Raw genomic sequence first — 16,800 nt, forward strand, 5'->3', positions numbered from 1 at the left:
GCTTCACAAAAAATAAATTAATAAAAAACTAAAAAATGGTTAAAGATGAATCTATTTAATATTTTTATTAAGCAAACTATAGATCAATTGATACGTCAAATTTTGCAAAAGGTGTGACACTTTAAAATTATTTTGGAACATCTAAAACAGAGAAAAAAAATTAATATTTGGGGTTGAATAAAAGAAAAGGAGAAGAAAATAATGGAATTGATGGGTACGTGAAATGTACACACGGCAAGGGGTGAAGGTGGGGGGTTGGCAAATGAGTAGGAAGGAGAAGGGGAGAATAAAAATGGTCATTTTCGGGGCTCTGACTCTGAGAGAGAAGGTGTGGGGTCCGTGTGTCTGTGCACGCGGGCACGCCGCGTGGACCCTACTCGTTTACTTAAATTATTTCAAAGGTCAATATGAAGGAAGACATGACGTACGCCTTTGTAAATTAATATTAATATTGTGTTTAAGGGACTAACCACAACTGCTCTCCCCTTTCCCTCCTGCCGTCTCTCAACCACAGCTTCCCTATATTTTCACATTTTACTTTTTTTTTCTCTTAATATTTTATTAATAATATTTGGTATTAAAGATGAAAACGAAACGGAACTAAAAAAATGTTATTAAATCTATTATTAATTTATAGTTGTATTTTGTAAATATTACAAATATAATTATAATCGATACGACTTGAATAACTTTTCTGTTTTAAATCACACATTTTACATATGATAAAATTATGATACGTAATCTTAAATCATTGACCTTGCATTTAAACTAAGACTTCACTGATGGTATTAAACACAATATTAAATATAAGAATGAATCGAGGAGGAGCGGATAAAATTGATCACTTCTCCTCAAAATTTCAAGTTATTATATACTTTAAATATTTTTTTTATTTTCTTAAAATTTTAAAAATCTATCTCTCCTAAAATTTTAAAAAATTATATCCCTAACATTATTACGGTTTACCTTATTAAGCATAGATTATTTGGTGGCAAAATATCTTCGTTGACATGTACCAGCAAAAGTCTTAATCGATGGCTAATAGAATAAGCCACGTGGTTGACACTGAATTTGTAACTTTGGAAATGACAAAAAGATAATATTGTTCCAATTTTTCTTCTTGACTAATAAAAAAAAGGACTGAAAGTGGATAAACCATTCACTCACGACAAAAATGAAGAAATGACTGCAAATTAAAATATAAAAGTTAAGGTAAGAATTAAAAACATTTACTGCATTCTTAAATTGGAAATGGGTTCGTTCACAATTACCATTTTTTTAAATGGAAAGGAAATGCCAAAGAATTATATTAGTTTCTAATTCGTAAATAAGGCGGATTATGAATACTCTATAGAGAATAACGATAAGGATCCGAGTTGTAGATAGCTAGAGACCCATCCTCTTTAGATGAGTCTTTAGTCATATAATCCACTGCTTCGTTAGCTTCTTTTGCGACCAAATTAAAATTAATAAACCACGATCTCTTAAAATCTTTTTATTTTAAAATCTTTCAGTAAAATAATCATTATAATCAATTTTACATTTTCAAGTTAAAAATGATTTGCTTTAAACACTCAGCTTGCGTGTCCCAACAACAACCCTTATATTAATTCAGGAATAATATCTTTATCTGGAGGGAATTAATATGATATTTATTCAAAAAATTAATCGTTTAATAATAAACGTTTATATTTTTACATACATAATACTAAAATTCAAGACTTTAACAGCTAATGACAGATTTTTTAATCACTAAAATTATTTGATTCATGTAATTCAAACAATTGTAAATAGGGTGCAAAAAAAATATTGTTTTTGTTTATAACCTCAATAATATAAGAATATATTGAGGAAGTTCTAGAGCTTATATAGTATTACAGAGATAAATATAAGGTGATATGATAATAAACGATAGTTAAAAGTGAGTTTGAACATTTACATGAAAATGTAATTACAATTAAATTTAATTATTGTATTTTGAATTATTTAAAATTGTAAAATTTAAAATTAAATTTTAACTGTCGCGTTGACTTGAGTATGATTAAGTTTATGATTTATTTTTTACAGCTGAAAATTACTATGTTTGATCATAAAATTCTTAAATCTCATATTATTTATATACTAAATTTTTCAAGTGCTTAAATATAGATTATTAATGTATACTCATTAAATGATTGAGATAAAATTTATACAAGTATACCGTTGTTGTCCAGTTTGTGTTCATATTAATATGTGTTGAAGATATGTACCATACATGTTTTTTTTTTGTGTCATAAGAAGAGTCTTTTGAAAAACACATCACATCAAATACGCTTTTACCATAAGGATATCAATTTAGAAATTAATCTAAAATGAATATTAATTCGATAATTAATTTTTCTCGATGATATTTTTATAAAATGCCAAATATAGAAGTAGTTTATAAATATAAAGTAGATGTTATATTCTAAAATTGATTATGAATTAATTAGATTAAATTTTAAATTCAATTCATTAGTTAAGACTTTATTTAGTTGATATCGTTATTATTATAATATTATATGCATTATAAGTAGGGATGGGCATGGTCGGGTTAGGTCGGGTTTTTGGTCCACTCGACCTGACCGAGAACAAGGGAGCCTCCACCCGAGACCCGACTCGATCCGATCAAAACAAGAGTTCACCCGACCCGATATATTACTTAGAAACCCGACCCGAAATAAAAAAAATATTTTTTATTCAATAAAAACAGTACTTAATTGAAAAAATTTATATATAGAGGAGTATTATTGTAATTATTTATAAATATATAATTTAAAATTATATATTTTTTCATGTCGAGTATTTTTCACCCTAAACCTGACCCGACCCGCCCCCAATCGGGTCGGGTCGAAACCCATCGGGTCCCATGCCCATCCCTAAATATAAGTTTAAATATATTTAAATGTACAATAATCAAATTTGAGGGTTATGAGTAGTTTAGAAGAAATAAAACTTTGACTTCAACTTTCTTCTTCTATTCATATTTAATTTAGGGAAGTTTGTTGCACTTATTGAGATTGAGTAATTTTTATTTGTTTGAATTATAAACAATACAAATTTATTAAATCTAAAAATTCAAAAATAGTGGGTGTTAGACAATGGTAGTGAAAATACATACTATATTTAGTGATTTGATTGGTCTGTTTGTCCCTATGTTGTTGTAATGTAGCCAATATCTTAGGTTGTCTTAGGTTTTCAGAATATGATTTTTTTTAAAAAAATTATTTTTGGTTGTAACATCCCAAAAGATGAGTCAGTGACTTAAATGTAAATTTTGAAAACTTAATGCTCAATTTCGAAATAAGTTAAAAGTTCAGAGATTTAATTGGAGAATTTTGATGTTGGATTTATTAATGAAGTTTGAAAATAATAAGGGTAATATGGTCATTTTGCAAGGAAGATTTTTATAATTCCTTTATAAGGAATTAACTCACGTGGAAGAGGAAAGAAAGACCAAGTTGATTCCAGAGTTTTATTCTTCTCCCTCTTTCTTCCTCATACGTAGAGCTCAAAGAAAAGGTAAGTTTTTTGGGTAATTGATTATTTGTTGATTTTAAGAGAAGGTTTTGAACCTTAGGTGATACTTAAGCTTAAGGAAAGGTTAAATCATCTTAAAATCAAAGAATGAAGAAGTTATGAGAGATTAAGTAAAATGAGTTTTTAAGTTAATTATTGAAATATAAGGTTTAAATGAATTTGGAAGTCGAATTTGACTTGTCATCTATGAGAATAAGAAGTTATAAGAATTAGAATTAAGTTTGGATAACATGGAAAATGTGGCAAGATTCTTGGTTTTAAGGATTTGGAAATATATGGAAGAAAATAAGGTGTTGGAATGATAGAAGTTGGTTAAAGTGATCATAGTTAAGTTTGGTAGCATAACTAGGGCTTAATACTAGAAAATTGGGTGAAGTGTTGATAATTTTCGGGTAAAAACAACCTATTTGGGAAGGTTAATCGATGCACTAAGAATAATTTTGAAGATTCATCGATGCACACTGGAAGGCATCGATGCATGGTAATTTCGAAGCTATTTTGTGTACTTATGCACCCATTGTGCATCGGTACACCCCTAAAGAAAAAAGTGAATTATAAATAAATTAGTTTAAGTTGTTAGCATCGAATTATAAGGTTTAGGATCTGATAACCGTCTTGGAAATTATATTTATGTAGATATTGAGCCTAAACAAGTTCCAGAACATTTGGCAAGTAAGAACGATCAAGGGGAAAGATAAGAGATCGAATTGACTAGTGAGGCCAGGTGAGTGCATCTTATGTTTGATATAGGATCATATGGAAATTGGACTTGCGATAAGTCTATTTCCTATAATTATAGTACATGAAGTCATAAATATAACTATGTGAATGATATGATTTGTATGTATGTATGATTATATGTATTGATAGGTTCTTGTATGTAACATAGGATTTTGGTAAAAATACTATGTTGTGATAATAGGAGAATATAAAATAAGTTATGATATGATTATAAGAGATAAGTCATGTGACAAGATATATGTAGTACATGAAAATGTAATATACGTAATTAAGTAACAATATGAGAATATCATAAAAGTGAGTTTATGAGGAATGAAAGGAGCGAAGTAAACTAAATAATATTGACCTATAAGATGAGATGAGAATAGTATATTACTCGAAGGCTTGAACATAAGTGATAATATGATCGCATAAGATGAGAAAGATAAAATTATGGCACATGGGTTGTATGATAATATCTATGGAGCCATATGAGAAAATTATAGGAATTATATGAACAGTGATATGAGCTATGATATGTGATATATGAAAAGTGAACCATATGTTTATATAAATATGAGAAATGATATGAAAGAAAATGCCCATGTTATGTGTCATGAGAGCTAGAGGTATAGTTGGCATGCCAAGAGTCGAGGGTCTACTTAGTCCTTCGGGACATATACAGAGGTCCTTCGGGGCAAATACATAGGTCTTCCGAGACAAATTTCACATACCCCTAGTGGGACCCCATACGAGCTGTGGTGACAGCATAGTGCACAACCTCTATAGACTCACATATCTATAGTTCTCACATATGTACATGGGCTAATCAAGAGATAATAACAAATATATGTTTGTGATATGATAAATGTTACAGAAAGGATATGATGAGGTATGGGTATAGTATTTGATTAAGAAGGTTAAGTATAAAAGTATGTGATTAAATGATAAGTTATTAATGATGATTTATGTGTATATTATGTTGTATATAATGTTATATTGTTTTGGTGTGGCATCATGAGATGATATGTTCATGCGTGTGTAAATAGTTAGAGTTCTTTTATAAGTTTAATGCCTCACTAAGTCATAGACTTAGCGTGTGATTGTTTCACACGTAGGTTCCGAGAAGAGGAAAAAGGGATCGAAGATAAGCATGGCAGGTCAGCACCTCCTTCTTGCAGTTCAGATCAGAAAAGTCTTGAATTATATGTATTTTATTTTATGAAATGTAGTTGGCATGTAAGATAAAAGATTGGTGTCAGATACGCTATGATAAGTTTTGTAAAACCATATGTTTTATACAATAGAAATTATTTGGTTTATTGTAAATGTCGAATTGAATTTTTATTATATTTTGTCAAAGTAAATGTTTTGAAAAGTAATGTGACACCTCGGACTCGGATCCCGGTCGGGTACGGGTTGGGGGTGTTACATTGGTACTATGACCATTAGTTCAAATGTAGCTACAAACATAATGATGCCAACTTTGATGAGATTGAAATAAATGTCAGGGACTCAGGGCATCAAATTAGCCTAATTAATTTTTTTTAATAAATCTGAGTAAATAAAAGATAGTGTATGTTCAAAGGCTCTCAACCATTTGATAATGAACGTTCATACTCATATATGTACGATGTTCGAACCTAAAATCTCAAGAGATAACAAATATATTGTCAATAGTTTAAAAAATCAGAACAAATATTTGATAATGATCCCTTAACCACTGAGATCACCTACGTCAACATGATGTATATATATATTGTTAATAGTTTTAAAAAAATTAGAACAAATATTATCTTATCATCACGCCAAACCATTTAAAACTTTATTTAAAAAGAAAAATATAATTTTCTCATTTAATAAAAATGCTAAAACGTTTAAATTATATTATTAATATATTAGAGTAATAAAGTATTTTCCCATTTAATTGGAGTCAAGGTCTCTATTCTCTTTGTCTCTTGCTCCGGAGAGAAGTATGTTACATTTAACCCACATCAAAACTTAAAAAAACATATTAAAGTTTATAAGTGAGCATGTTGCACATTCTATCGAACATTTATTTCAGGAAGATAAAAATAATCATATGATAAGTAATATTAAAGTAATATTTGATCTCACTTTGAGTACCCCAGTAGGTAAGGTATCTAAAACGGATTAATTATAACATATGATGAGGTATCATGAGATTGAATGAAGAAAAATTTATGTACTACTATAAGAGTGCCTTTATTCACAATGGAGAGTAAAGGTGAGACCATGGACTTATAAATGAACATCGTACCCATTTTATCGGACACATTATTTTGAAATGACGGTAATAACCAACCCTATAATGCATTTATGTAATTACAATTTGAATCACATATAAAATCTTCTTTCATCCTTAAATTATTAATTAGTTCATTTATAGTATATAAGTTAAATGTTCAAATAAGAATCTAACCTTTTAAAGATTGTCCATATAAGAGTTTAACATTTCAAAATCGATCGATGAATTAGGGTCTAAGGTTGTGTAACACCCACATACCGATCTAGGTGCTTCGATCCGATCTAGGGTGTCACATTAAAGTCACCGTAGCAACCTAGACTGAAAATCTTGGAAAATTTAATTTTTTTTGTTAATCCATTTAAAACTATAAAATAATTTATAGATAAAATACAAGTTCAGAAAATCATTTATTTATTAAAAATAGATTTAAACAATATCGATTAATAAAACAAGTTTTACTCGAAAATAAAAACAGAATACAACTTACATGCCCTCTAATTACATGCACTGTACTCCACAAGCAACTCCAGTGGAACTCCTTTACTAATGCCGGTAAAAGCACATGACCAAACTCTTTAACCTGAAATGGGAAGTAACATGGAATTTTGGAAAGCTCAGTAATACAGAACTTCAGATGAATATAATAGGCCATCAGGTATATGGTAAAGCATCAATATTCTTAATGATACATACATCATCAAATTCTAGCGACGAGCTCATATTTCAGATTCTATTAACTGAGTCTTTAGTTACAAACATGAATTTACGGTTTGAAGGAAGTATTCAGAGAGACATATTCAGAAGATTGAATTGGGAGTCTAGATGTTCCAATAAAACAGAGAAATGTGTATAGATCCTTTAAAAACATTAGTAGTTTAAAACATATTTTAAAACCACAATAATGCCCCCCAACCGAACACCGATATGTAGTTCTCTATAACTGCATCCATAATGACTTAACCTAGGCCCATTGGGCGTAGGTGCCAACCTAAGGGAATATCTTGGGGCCTGAGAGCCCACCCAAGAGAGTATCGTATGGACTAAGAGCCTATCCAATGAAGTACCTTAGGGCCTTAGAGCCTACCTAAGGAATGTCTTGGGGCCTCAAAGCCTACCCGAGGTCACCATAGGTCTGTAAGGAATTACCAGCTTGATCAGAGCTGAATCTACATACTCCATAATCCTACCCAGATAGTATCCCAATAATCGATTCATACAATAAACAATAGATTTCATGATCCATAAATCAGGAACGATTATATTTTTCCAGAGAAAACGGGTAACCAAATAACACATATCATGTAGCAATAGTTCATAAACAGTAAATCAATACATCAGTAAATCATCAAATTTAGTAAATCACATTTCATGACATATAAATAATCATATAACACATAGAGAACATACTATAGATCCAATTATTTTTCTGAGGTACTTAGCAATTATCAAGTGGGGGAAACACGAAACTTATGCAAACTGATAGAATTTTAGAAATGAGATCCTTATAAAAAAAGGGTTTAATAGAGGATTCATTAGTCATTTAGGAAGTGATTTATCAAGATCATAGTATTCAGATATATCAACAATGTATTCATGAATTATTGTATCAAAATTTATTTAGGGTTTAGACATTCCTAAAGTGATTCCATCAATCAGGCTTATAAGTGCATTTTAGTCATTTAATTCCTCAGAATTTTGATAAATCAATTTAATAAAGGTATGCAACGATTTACAAAATTCCAGATTTCAAGCATCTTAACAGGTTTTCAATTCCAATTGTACTGTAAATTCCCAGTAAAGGTGACATTTATCAATTATGTAGGTAGAAAAATTTCACGAATATTTATTTCTTAAAACTGGTTGCATTGCAGAATCAAATTAATCACCTTCAAAACCATCTTTGGACGGATCATGAGGAGACTAACATGTATTTAAGCATTATTTATTAACTTCCTGTATTGTACTAGTATTAAGGATGATCGACCTACCTAGGTCGTACTTTAAAAACCTTACGGGCGTTACATCATTTAAAGCTTCACCGGTATCTTCAGAAGTTATCTAAAGGTATTTACTTAATCCAAGTCATGAGGGTATTTAGGTCATTCTGGTATTCGAGGTAGATTTATTCACTCCAAAGCTTAAGGGTATTCAATCATTCTAGGGCTTGGGGTATTTTAGGTTATTTCACACTTTAGGGGTATTTTTATCTTTTTACAGTTCAAGGGCATTTTAGTCATTTCTTTCCATCCAATATTTCCATTTAATTCAAACTTGTCATTTATTTCATTCATTTCAAACAATTTTGACCATAAAAGTACTTTTGATAAGTTAGTCTTCAGGTGTATGCTCATAAATCAGAAATTTTGGGTCTAGTGTATTCTCATATGTTACGAACTATTTATCAGAAATCTCTCGAATAAAATAGGAAATTAATACTTAAATCAATAATTTATCGGATTAGATAAGAATTCTCATGGTATTTTCTCAATCAGGGTCAATCTGGGCTATTTTTACCTCTCACGGGTAATTCCGTAATTTTTCATCTAGGTATTTTTTGGTGTTTCAATTTTTAACTAGAATAATCAAATTTTAATGGTTATGAGATTAAACACTTCACTAGTTAATCACGGAACTTGGAAATTTTCTTTATAAATCTTCTAATTTCTTATACGAGCCATCAGAGTTTTATTCAGTTATTTATTTTTTATCGCATTTGAATCGAGTTTAGAAATAATTAATTATACCGATTAGACGAAACATATTCACCCATGTACTTAGCAATACCAACATGTACCATGAAGCATGCATAGGGTAGTAAAGTATTACCTTGATTCTCGAGCTACACCGATCGAGCATTTAAACTCTATTCGATCGCTCTCAAACTTGAATACGACGTCCAATAATATATTGGCAAAATAAACCTAAAAAAGGGACTCATAAGCGGAGCTTTATTGCGAAAAACAGATTAAATCGAGAGGTGAATAAGTGAAAAATAGCTTGTCAGTACTATGGACGTCGAAAAACATCAGGATATGTGTTCCCAAAAAAAGTCAAAGTCAGTCAACGGTCGATCAACGGTCAACGAGCATGTAAACGGTCAATGGGCAGGTCAACATTCAGGTCAAAGTTAACGGGTCATATCGGTTCGAGCTGACTTAGGCTGGTTCAGGTTGACTCAGTTTGGTCTGAGCTGACACATATCGATTTGAGTTGACTCGAACCGGTTCTAGGAGGTTCCAAGACAAGGGAGGAGCCCCACGCGCACGTGGTGAGGAGGTCAGGGATAACAGTCGAACACTCCGACAGCTTCCATTCACTCAAAATGATCCATAATAGCCCATTTATCAACCCAAAACAGTGTAAATCAATCGAAAATATTCGAAATTTACCCGAAAAATGGAGATAAAAGACGGGACAGATTCAGACGATGAACTCGACCAAGTTTTGGTCAGAATCTCCTAGGGAGCACAATGGCGGCAAGAACTACAGAAAATTGTGAGAAATTGAGGGAGAAAAATGGGTTTTCTCGCGAAGCTTCAAGTTTTTTTTTTTTCGGTGAACGGTGCGACCACTCGACTAGTGAGGTACTGGGCTTGGTCCGAAGCAAGGTGATATTTCTATATGTGTTGGCAGTGTCTTCAACCGATAAGCGGTGGAGTTGAATCGAAGAGGGTGAGTCGGGCGACTTTCTCCTTCTTCGTGATGGACGGTGGCCGTTTCCGGAGGTTTGACGATCGGGTTGAGTTCTTCGGTTATTGTTGAGCTTGATGAACGTGGTGGTGCACTTTACCGCCGACCGGAAGTGGCTAGCCGAAGGTGCGACATGGATGGTTGGGTTGGTGAGAAGATGGGTTTTAGGGGTTTTGGTACATGATTGGGCAATAAGGGGTTTATGGTTTGGGTATTTTTAACCTGAGCCTAACCCTATAATATTAATTTTTATTATTATATTACACCACAGTGGCCTAGCTTGGATGGTAGAGTGATGGCCGTCCATGTCCTAGGTCACGAGTTTAAACTAGCACAACCACCAAATTCCATTTTTTTTTTTGAGATTATATTTTTGGTTAATGGCCAATTCAAAGTTGAGTCCCTGGACTCTATTAAAATTTAGAAACTACCATAAAATCTTGATAATCTTATAGCTTGGTCCCTCAAAATTTTGCCTCAACTTCGGAGTGTGACAGGTTGTTGGTATTAGGCTTTTTTTAAATAGAAACATCTTATACTTAAAATTAATTACCAAAGTTATCAATTTTTATAAATTAAAATTTTCAATGGTTCATTAGATATACTATACGTTATAAAATCTACATGGTATGTCACATAATATTACATATAGAATATAATTACAATATTTGACAAATGTAAATTTAATAGATAATATAATTTTTTAAATAAAATAAAATCTATTAAATTCATTCTAATGATAAGTATGTCCTTAACAACTTTTATTTTCCATAATTTTATTAAAAGTTCTATAAAATAATTTTATTTTAAATTATCAAACACTCAAATATAAATCCTTGGCATGAATTAATGATCAAAGCAGACCCTACATATACACTTCCCCCTAGGGATGGCAAACGGGCGGGTCGGTTGCGGATACCGCCTCCCATCCCTATACCCACCTAATATTTTCCAATCCACCACCCATGATGGGTAAAAATTTTCAGATCCACACCCGCCCACGCAGGTATATTCTCAAATCCATTCTCACACCCACTACCCAACTAGAGACGTATCCAGCTAGACCCGCCTGACAATTAGGGGTGTGCAAAAAAATCCGATCTGACCGATTCGATCCGTTGACCCGTTGATCCGATCCAAAAATTCAGATATCCGATCCGTTTTTCAATTTTCGGATAGCTCGGATTGGGTATCTAAAATTTTTTCTGAATTATCGGATCATATACGGATCGATAAAAAACCATGTTCGGATTATTCGAAAACCCAAAAAAATGGGCTATATTCGAAGACCAGAGGAGGTTTTCGCATAAGGCGTAAGCACATCTTATTCATCCTGAACCATCACAGAAGAAGTCTGCAGTTAAGATATGGGCACGCCTTACCAATTTGTACAACCCTAAATTGAGACTTATTGTATACGACGCTATCGTCTATAAACTTCAAAACCTCCGTTGTTTTTGTGGATTTCATGTCTCTCACCTTTCTGTTTATAGACCACCAACCACACTACCATATTAAGCTAAACCATCTACCAGTAGTCATTATTTGTCCTAATCATCTTCCTATATAAGCCCAAAACTTCAACAAACCATCAGCGATAATAATTACAAATATTGGATATACACCTAAACAAATCCATTCTTTGAGTTGTAAAAATATTATTGACACAACTTTCTCTGCGTTAATCAGTCTCTTTGTTTGTTGTTGCACCTGTTTCTAAATTATAATAAAGTTTTTTCTACCCAAAATTAAAACATGATTTCATCTCTTTCCCCACACCAGCAACCAAACAAACTTATACAAATCTAAGCAAATGATCCAGGATGCATAAAATATAGCCCGATGTTTGGATCTTTACCTTTGCATTATCTCAATCCAGAAAAAGAAGATTAAATCTAAGTTGTATTGGTTTTGGGCTTTTTTTCAAGATGTTTTTGTTTTTCAATGCATGGTTGTAGAAAGTATAATGCATAAATTATTCATAATTTTCAAAATCAACAGAATGTGTGAATGCACTTAAATTCAGAAGAATACCAAAATCGATAATTCAATATACATATATATAACGTGTTTCTTAAAAATTAAAATCAATATACGAATGCTCTTAGATTCAGCAGAATATCAAATCAAAATAACAGAGTATTGACTATTGGATTGAATCTTGAACATAACTAAGAGGATTAGATCTGAAAACTGTAGTATTCACCTTACGACAAATTAAAGCGGCACAAACAACTTTGATGCAACAAACAAGATTGAGGAAGGTGGTTTTGGATCTGTGTATAAGATGACATACAACTCTACTACCCGTAGAGGAGACCAGAGTAAAAAAGAGGAAGAAGGCGTACCTGAATGAGCTGGAGACCAGAGTTTGAAACTTAGAGAAGAAAAACTACCAGAATATCGCGTACTAACCAGCAAACAAAGCATGAGAGGATTGAAAGAAAATATTGATTTATAAACTTATCCATAATATTTAGTTAAATTATAAGTTATATCTTATAAAATATTAAGATTTATAAATTAGTATCTAAAATTATACCTAAATTCATAATGGTCCAAAATTTAATGGATATTTAGTGGGGGCGGGTGGGGGGCTAGCGGATGTGGGGGGGCGGCCGGTATTAAACAAAAAATATTCTCAATCAAATTATTAAAATACTGAAAGAAGGAGAAATAAAAATAAAAATTTCAATATATAAAAGAATGTATACATAAATTATTTTAAAAAATAATTTCAACTTTAACAGAAAGTTAAAAAGCATCCAAAACAGAGAAAAAAAATCAATTTCAAAACGACCTTTCCCCTTGTCTTATCACCCCCATAAACGTCAACCACAATATCCTGGTTACTTGTTCCTCTATAGTACTGCCAATTAACCTGTTTTTAATCCTTTGGCTGCTTCGTGTTTATCTACACCTATATATATATATAACCTAAGATGCAGCAAATCGTTTTCCATCATTTTATTCAACCATAAAACTACCTCCAAGGAGAATCTCAAACGCAATAGCAACTAAAAGGCAGCAGCAGCAGCTGAGTTTTCTGAGCCATGGCAGATGAGTTTAACACAGGAACAAACTGGTGGGATTCATCTAGAACTGCTGGTTCTTCATCTTCATCTTCTGGGCTTAATAATAGCCTTGGTTGGGCGACTGAGATGGCTGATATCAAAGCAGCAGCTGCTGCGAGGTCTTCCATGGATTCCGTCTCATCGGGTAGTTCGGTTGTTTTCCAGGACAACCAGAAGCTTCAAGCTATGGATTTGCAAATGATGGGTTTGGGACTTTCTTCTCAAGCCATGGATTGGAATCAAGCTTTTCTGTAAGTAGTTGAAGAATATTGATTCTTTGATAACTTTGAAATTGTTGGTTTTAAAGCTTTGATCTTTTGTTGGAACAGGCGTGGGGAGAAGAGTGAGACTAGTTTCAGGTCTATGCTTCAAGACCATAGCTTGAGTACATCAAATACAAACTATCATCATCAGCAAATGAATAGAGGGTTTTCACTTGATCAATCCCAGTTTAGTCCTCATGGAAGTTCCAGTGATAGCACCGTGACTTGCCATGGTTTGCCTTCGAGTTTTCCGATGGATTCGACGGCGGCCTTATACGGGAGCCCTTCCACGATTCTGCAAGGACTATTGGGATCTGAGAATCAACCACAACAACAACAACAATCTTCTTACGAGAATCGCTCCATCAATTATCAATATGGAATGAACACAAATGATCAATTGTTACCTAATTCTTGGTCCAAAGTCCCACAGTTCTTGAGCAGCTCACCACCAAAACATCATCATCAACAACAACATCAGCTCCATGGCCAGTTACATTTCTCAAACAATGCTCCTTTTTGGAACCCATCTGCAGCTCCCATGGCTGATCATGTTAGGCCTGGGGTTTTCCCTTCATTGCAAACCCAATTTCCAACAGGAAATTTCGATGAAAAACCAAAGGTTTTTAAAAACCCTTTTGTTTGAAGAATCTTTTACTACCAGATTTTTCTATATTAGGGTTTGGAATATTTTTGTAAAGATTTTTATTTTCTTCATATGTCAGCAGAATATATCAGAAGTTCGGGACTCAAGCACTGTGGTGAAGAAAAGTGGAAACGAACCCACTTCTAAAAGGCCCCGAAATGAAAACCCATCAACTATGCCAGCTTTTAAGGTACCATCAGTTTGATAAAACTTTTCACAACAGGATTTGATTTTCCTGGTGGAATTTGGTTTTCAAATTCAAAAGCTTTGATTGAAAATCACAGGTGAGAAAAGAGAAGATGGGAGACAGAATCACTGCACTCCAACAATTGGTTTCACCTTTCGGAAAAGTGAGTTTTCTGATAATCTTTTTTATATTTTGGCCTTACTTTCTCAAAATGAATAATTTTTATTATTGTTCTATGTAGACTGATACAGCCTCAGTGCTCTCTGAAGCCATTGAATACATAAAATTCCTCCATGAACAAGTCAATGTAAGTTCCCATTAACACCTACTAATTCATTTCATACAAAACATAAAACATCAACAGTTTTCTGACAAGGGTTTTGTTTTGTCTTGTTTTATATCAGGTTCTAAGTACCCCATACATGAAAAACAACGAAGCTGTCATACAACACCAGCGGGTACCAATACAACATTATATATAGATATAATTCATAGTTTCATAATTGATTAAGCATTTTTCCATTGCATTAATGGCAGAATCCTGAGAAATCCAAGGACCCTGAAGGTCCTAACCAAGATCTAAGAAGTCGAGGACTATGCCTGGTGCCGGTCTCGAGCACGTTCCCATTGACACATGACTCGCCGGTCGATTTCTGGACACCGACATTTGGAGGAACTTTCAGGTAGAAAGTGAAGAGGAAAAAAAAGGGTCCGATAGATAGATAGATATCTGTAAATGGAACAGATTCTCTGCAATGTTATTGTACATTCTTATCAGGAAATCAAAACCCTAGCCAAGTTGTTTGTGTGGAATGAATGAAAGAAAGTCCGCACTGAAAGGTGAAGTCCCAAAAGGGGAAAAAATGAAGGACTCTTCAAAGAAGAGGGGGCCAACAACAGGCAAAATGAAGCAAGGATTTGGGCACTGTTGGGGGACCATATAAGATAATACATATATATATATTAATTTGTTTTTGTAATAATTGAAGAATAATTATTATGAGATCAGAGGTTGTTTTATTGAATTAGGAATATTAATTCAGAATTAACAGGAAAATAGTTTCAAGATTAATATAAAGGTTTTTGTTCTTTTGTTGTTACCTACAACATTGTGAATAGAGGTGCCACTACTAGCTTTAATTTAAGAAGAGAAAAAAAGGGGATGAAATTGAAAAGAATAATTGAATTGTGGGGATATGTCATTTGATTGGAGATCTCACCTTTGATTTTCTTATTTGTTTGGAATATGTTAGTGGAAGTCAGAAGGTGGCCCACTCCAGCTCCTCCTTTCAGCCTGATTTTTTTATTCCATTTCTTATATTTTATAATGAAATAACACAAGGATATGATTTATTTATATAATCTAAAATTTATTGATTTTACATAAAAATATAATCGTTTGGTATGAATTAAGCTACTTAGTTATCAAGAGGGTGATTGTCACTCCTACATGTCTCAAGTTCGAATATCAGAGGTTGTAAGGATGTTTGAGCTTTTATAGTTAAATGGTAGAGAATCTTACTATTGTAATCACCCTTAAATTAATAAAAAATTGTCAGATATTTTTTTAATTTTTATAAAAGTAAATAATTTTATTAATTCCAATTATTTATTTAAATTCATTTGATACTTATATTTATATATAAGAATAATAGATTTTACAGTATAATTTAAATAAACTATATTTATAAAGAGAGAGAATTGAAGGAATGTATGTACAAGTACTATCAGTCATGCTTTTGTGCTTTTTGAGTGGCCACATTGAAGAGCTTCTATTGGAGGGCAAAGAAATGAAACTTTATTTTACATTTTGAAATAGTAAGCTATTTTTTATACACAAGTTTCTTTTACTACATTCAATGGAAAAAATATCTTACATAATTATTAGTATGTGTGGCCTTCTAAGGTCTTCTTCATTGAAAATACTTTTATAAAGATCATGACTATATTTTCATGTATATTTACCATTACAATTAGAATAACTTTAATCAAATGCTTTATTATCATTATTATTGATAAAAATGTTTAATAATTTAACTAAAAAAAGGTTGGATTTAAATAAATATTGAAAGTTACTTTTATCGTTGTACCTATCTTTTATCCATTACGTTGATATTCATAATTAAATATAATTATATAAATAATTTGAATTGAAATTAACTCGATAAAATGAATTTGAAAGTTTAGAGATCGTTATCAATGAAACTAAATAAAAATTTCCAAGAAAACTCCCTCATTTATAATAAAAAAAAATGAAAAAGATTGACACATATAACAAACTAATCATGAACAACTTTATGAGATTCCACAATCTAATAATCTTCTTTTGTACTCTCTTCAAAGTAAAGAATAAAATGCACTAAGAAAGTTAAATTTTTTTTGATGTATACTTG

The 16,800-nt window shown here is 32.1% G+C and overlaps 1 protein-coding gene across 3 annotated transcripts; it reads left to right on the forward strand.

The window, feature by feature from the left end:
• The first annotated feature begins 13,047 nt into the window (after nt 1–13,047).
• Nucleotides 13,048–15,346, forward strand: LOC120127694 (transcription factor bHLH123-like). Of its 3 annotated transcripts, XM_039145557.1 has the most exons (8): nt 13,048–13,562; nt 13,641–13,971; nt 14,047–14,196; nt 14,300–14,410; nt 14,505–14,570; nt 14,649–14,714; nt 14,812–14,865; nt 14,945–15,346. In XM_039145557.1, exons 1-8 carry the CDS (start codon nt 13,291–13,293, stop codon nt 15,092–15,094), a joined length of 1,200 nt encoding a protein of 399 aa, XP_039001488.1. In that variant the 5' UTR covers nt 13,048–13,290; the 3' UTR covers nt 15,095–15,346. The 3 variants fall into 3 exon arrangements, with proteins under 3 accessions (XP_039001488.1, XP_039001484.1, XP_039001485.1); XM_039145553.1 differs by having other exon boundaries at nt 13,641–14,196; XM_039145554.1 differs by having other exon boundaries at nt 13,049–13,562; nt 13,641–14,196; nt 14,303–14,410.
• Nucleotides 15,347–16,800: the final 1,454 nt, after the last annotated feature.

The sequence above is a fragment of the Hibiscus syriacus genome, unplaced genomic scaffold (assembly GCF_006381635.1).
Source record: "Hibiscus syriacus cultivar Baekdansim isolate YM2019G1 unplaced genomic scaffold, ASM638163v2 tig00110472_pilon, whole genome shotgun sequence".
Lineage (NCBI taxonomy): Eukaryota > Viridiplantae > Streptophyta > Magnoliopsida > Malvales > Malvaceae > Hibiscus > Hibiscus syriacus.

Coding starts and splice junctions, on each gene's coding strand:
- LOC120127694 (XM_039145553.1), top strand. CDS start 13,291: ATGGCAGATGAGTTTAACACAGGAACAAACTGGTGGGATTCATCTAGA. Junction 14,571..14,648: donor TGGTTTCACCTTTCGGAAAA/GTGAGTTTTCTG, acceptor TGTTCTATGTAG/ACTGATACAGCCTCAGTGCT. Junction 14,715..14,811: donor TCCTCCATGAACAAGTCAAT/GTAAGTTCCCAT, acceptor GTTTTATATCAG/GTTCTAAGTACCCCATACAT.